A 4,445-nucleotide genomic window follows, 5' to 3' on the forward strand; every position below is an offset into this window, starting at 1 on the left:
GCTGCCCCCGGAGGAGCCCGAGCCACCAGCCCGGGAGGAGAAGAAGAGGCGCGAGGGGCTCTTCCTGAGAGCCAGCCGGCCCCGCCGGAGCACCAGCCCCCCATCCCGGAAGCTCTTCAAGAAGGAGGAGCCCGTGCTGTTGCTAGGAGACCCCTCCACCTCGCTGACGCTGCTGTCTCTCTCCTCCATCTCTGAGTGCAATTCCACCCGCTCCCTGCTGAGATCCGACAGCGATGAGATCGTGGTGTACGAGATGCCCATCAGCCCCGTGGAGGCCCCGGCCCTGAGCCCCTGCACCCGCAACCCCCTGGTCAACGTCCGAGTGGAGCGCTTCAAACGAGACCCAAAGCAGTCACTGACCCCCACCCACGTCACCCTCACGGCCCCCGCACAGCCCAGCGCTCACCGGCGGACTCCTTCCGACGGGGCCCTCAAGCCGGCTGCCCCTTCAGCCAGCAGGAGCCCCTCCTCCAGCAATGGGCTGAGTCCCAGCCCTGGAGCAGGTGAGACCTGCCCTCCTCCTCCTCCTCCTTCCTCCTTCTTCTTTCCCACCTTGGGGCCTCTCTCCCAGAAGTGGAGATATCAGGCCGACCTCAAGTTCCTCCTCTGACTCAGCCAGTTGAGACAGGCTGCTCTGGGCCACAGGAGGGGACTGACGTCTGTCTGTCCTGTGCCTCAGGGGGGTCTTCCCTGAAGAGGGGAAGCAGACAGGCAGGATCTGGGGAGAATCCCACTGGGACTCCTGTGAGATGCTCGGGCCCTGGATCTGGGAGTGTACGGGCCAGTACTTTCAGGGCGCATCAAGGGTAAGAGGCCAGCTCTGTTTGTTCCCTGGAAAGAAGACTGCAATTACAGGGAGGAATCTGGCCACACACAGGAGGGTATTTTCTGCCACGTAGCTTAGCTCTTGCCTGTCATTACAGAGTGAGTACAGACCATGAGTACAGACACACTCGTAAGGCAGGCTTCCAGCCGGGCATCACACCCTGCATCGCTCATCCCTTACTCACACCTGACTCTCAGACGCGGAGATGCGTCCCGGTGAACTGCTGTGCCGATGCACACCCTGTCCTTCTCTGGCTGACATCTGAGACACCTGAGCATACACTCTCACTCCTGCCCCATCCCTTGCTCCCTAGAAGACCTCGATCTGACATAAAAACTACCTGAAATCCCATAGGAGAGGAGGGTGTGGCAATACCCGTTCAGTGAGACACGAATATGAATGACAGCTGTACTTCACTATTCAGCTTGCCCTTCTCCTGCTCAGATTTTTTTGTTAAAATCAGACAGGTGGCCTCTTTGGAAAAAGAGACCCCCAGATTACTAGTCTTTAGGTTTCTGATGCATTGGAGAAGGAAATGGCAACCCACTCCAGTGTTCTTGCCTGGAGAATCCCAGGGATTGGGGGAGCCTGGTGGGCTGCCGTCTGTGGGGTCGCACAGAGTCGGACACGACTGAAGCGACTTGGCAGCAGCAGCGGCAGCAGGTTTCTGATACCTGCTTTGTCCTTGTTGAGCATGCTAAGTCGCTTCAGTCATGTCTGACTTTGTGCAACTGTATGGACCATAGCACACCAGGCTCCTCTGCCTACGGGATTCTCCAGGCAAGAATACTGGAGGGGGTTGCCATGCCCTCCTCCAGGGGATCTTCCTGACCCAGGGATTGAAACTGTGTCTGTTATGCCTCCTGCATTGGCAGGCGGGTTCTTTACCACGAGCGCCACCTGGGAAGCCCTTGTTCTTGTCACACGTTTATTAAATGGATGAACTGAGAATGAAAGACATTTCCTTAAGTTGTTTCATTACAGATATGACCTCATGTGTCCCATTATTATAAGATACAGGGACCATGGTCTGTGCCCTGGATATGGTCTGTAGTTCATTGTTACACCCCCAGTGCCTGCCAACACACTGCATAACACAGAGTAGGTGCTCATTTCTCAAGTTATCCCAGGTGGTCAGGGCCATGGTCCGTGGGGCGGGGTGGCGGGGGGGTTGGGGCCGGGAGTAAGTGGCGTGTGTAGTCTGTCATCTGATCCCTCGCCCTTTGTCTCTTGGACCAGGAATGTTGAAAACCCCCAGCCCCAGCCGAGACCCAGGTGAATTCCCCCGTCTCCCTGACCCCAATGTGGTCTTTCCCCCGACCCCAAGGCGCTGGAACACCCAGCAGGACTCTACCTTGGAGAGACCCAAGACCCTGGAGTTTCTGCCTCGGCCACGTCCTTCGGCCAACCGGCAACGGCTGGACCCATGGTGGTTTGTGTCCCCCAGCCACGCCCATAGCGCTTCCCCGGCCAACAGCTCCAGCACAGAGACACCCAGCAACCTGGACTCCTGCTTAGCCAGCAGCAGCAGCACCGTGGAGGACCGGCCAGGCCTGCCAACTCTGCTCCCCTTCCAGGCGGGGCCGCTGCCACCCACCGAGCGGACGCTTCTGGACCTGGATGCAGAGGGCCAGAGTCAGGACAGCACTGTGCCGCTGTGCAGAGCTGAACTGAACACACACAGGCCTGCCCCTTATGAGATCCAGCAAGAGTTCTGGTCTTAGCACGCAAAGGGTTGAGGGCGGGCAAGGGGGGACGCAGGAGGAGACGGGGAGGGGAGCTGGCTGGCACAGCCCTTTCTCAGAATTGGACCCCCCTGAGCCTCCCGCCCTACTTCTTGCACTGATAATGCACTTTGAAGATGGAAGGGATGGAAGCAGGGCCCCTTCAGAGGGCTTCTCACCCTGCAGGGCCCTTCTCCCTAGGTCCATTGGAGGGGCTGTGGCCATCAGCTCTGGCTGTGTGGGGGAGGGAGGGGTGCGTGCATGTCCCCCACCCTCCACAGTCTTCTCGCCTTCAGGGTGACTCTGCAGAGTCACTCAGCCGAATCTGCCTGCTGCTCCCTCTCTTCAGCCCCCAGGGGGTGCCCTCCTGGGGTCCCTCTGTTAGCCCTGAGTTCAGCCTTCCCACACACCCAGTACTGGATGTTCTCTGATTGATTTTGCTCCTCTTCCATGTGCTTTCCCGACACTCATGAATGAGAATCTCATTTGGTGTGAGATGTGAGCTTTTCTGCGTCCTAAGCCCTATGGTGCCGGCTGGAGAATGGAAGGCAGAGTGCCCCCTCGTTGGGCACAGGAATTGAGGGAGCTGGGACCACCTGCTGCACTTCCATGCACCCCCACTTCTTTATTTGAGCCTCCCAGTGGTACGGGACCTGCCTTCGTGAGAACTGGAAGGAGGAGGGAGTTAGGAAATACAGTCGAGTTGCAGTAAAGAGGGTCACAGAGTCTGTCTGTCCTCGTTCCTTTTATAAACACTCAAAGAAGAGCAGAAACCAGCACATGTTGACAGCACCCATCTCCTGCCTGGGGGTCCAGACGTGGTCAGACCCGGTTCTGAATCAAATATGCACTCATCCCAGGAATTGCCTGGGGAGGCTCAATCTCTGGTGTCAGTTCTGAAACCAGAGACAAAGTTCCTGTGTTTGCCCCTTTTGTCATCTGATCTGTATGTGTCTTCCCTTGCCTTGATCTGCCCTCCAGTCCCTGGAATTAGTGGATCTGGGGTTACATGTTTGGTGGGGAGGTATCTCTACCATGCACCAGAATAGCATGTAGAATCGGGTCCTAGACACTGGGAGTTGGAGCTGTGGGGCTTCCTGCTTGCCCGTCATCATTCTGCAATGCCCATAAAGCCAAACGAGCCCTTAGTTCCTTGCGTGAGTGGATGTGCTGGGTAATGATACCTGTAAGGTGCCCTGTGAGCCCCTCATGTACCCTCATCTTCAAGTCCGAGTGTTGGAGACCGACCAGGGCTTCTTGTCTCTGTGCACAGGTAGCCCCTGCTGCTGGGCCCCAGACCGTGAGTTGGATAGGAAGGAACAGAGGCCAATCCTGGCTTTTCTGGAATTCATTTCCTTGGCTTGAATGTTGAGCTTCTGGAGCTTTCTCACACGGGTCTCCTCCCTTCCTCTTACCCTGAGGCTCCCGAGGCGAGTGTGAACAGTTGTCTTTGAGCGGGGATAACGACAGGAGTCCTTAGTTCACGCTCCTCCCGACCCAAGACTCTCTGTGTCACTCCCCCGTCGTTTATCCTGGCTGTTTCTCTGCAGGCTTTGGAGGCCCGCCTGCAGGTTCCTTGCGTTTGCTGCCTGGGTGCAGGACAGGAGAGCAGCGATGTTGGCACAAGTGATGGATTTGGTCACTGCCCTCTCTGTGACTATGCTAGAAGTCCTGCCCTGAGGATGGCAAAATGAGTGACCTTGGTTTTCAAGTTGCTCCTTGTTTTACAAGCCCACTGGCAGGCACTTAGGTTCAAGGGCCCCACCTACTTTTGGGCGGGGAGGCACTGTTGGTTCTGTTGCCCAGGGTTCTACTGTTGCGTCTCCTTTCTCTCCGTTTCTTTGTTCAGCGAAGACAGTCCAAAGGAAATGATTTTTGCCCCCGACCCCACTCCT

The 4,445-nt window shown here is 57.0% G+C and overlaps 1 protein-coding gene across 1 annotated transcript in view; it reads left to right on the top strand.

Moving 5' to 3' along the window:
* MAP3K9 (mitogen-activated protein kinase kinase kinase 9) overlaps positions 1-4,409 on the top strand; it is a 71,965-nt gene extending 67,556 nt beyond the window's left edge. Inside the window, exons 10-11 of the mRNA XM_010846670.1 lie at positions 1-503; positions 2,066-4,409. The exon at positions 1-503 is cut by the window's left edge and continues 21 nt beyond it. Of these exons, the coding sequence (XP_010844972.1) occupies positions 1-503; positions 2,066-2,550 (988 nt within the window). The 3' untranslated portion in view covers positions 2,551-4,409. The remainder of the gene's footprint in view (positions 504-2,065) is intronic.
* The last annotated feature ends 36 nt before the right edge of the window (positions 4,410-4,445 follow it).

This window comes from Bison bison, unplaced genomic scaffold (genome assembly GCF_000754665.1).
Source record: "Bison bison bison isolate TAMUID 2011002044 unplaced genomic scaffold, Bison_UMD1.0 scf7180017864239, whole genome shotgun sequence".
Classification (NCBI taxonomy): Eukaryota; Metazoa; Chordata; class Mammalia; order Artiodactyla; family Bovidae; genus Bison; species Bison bison.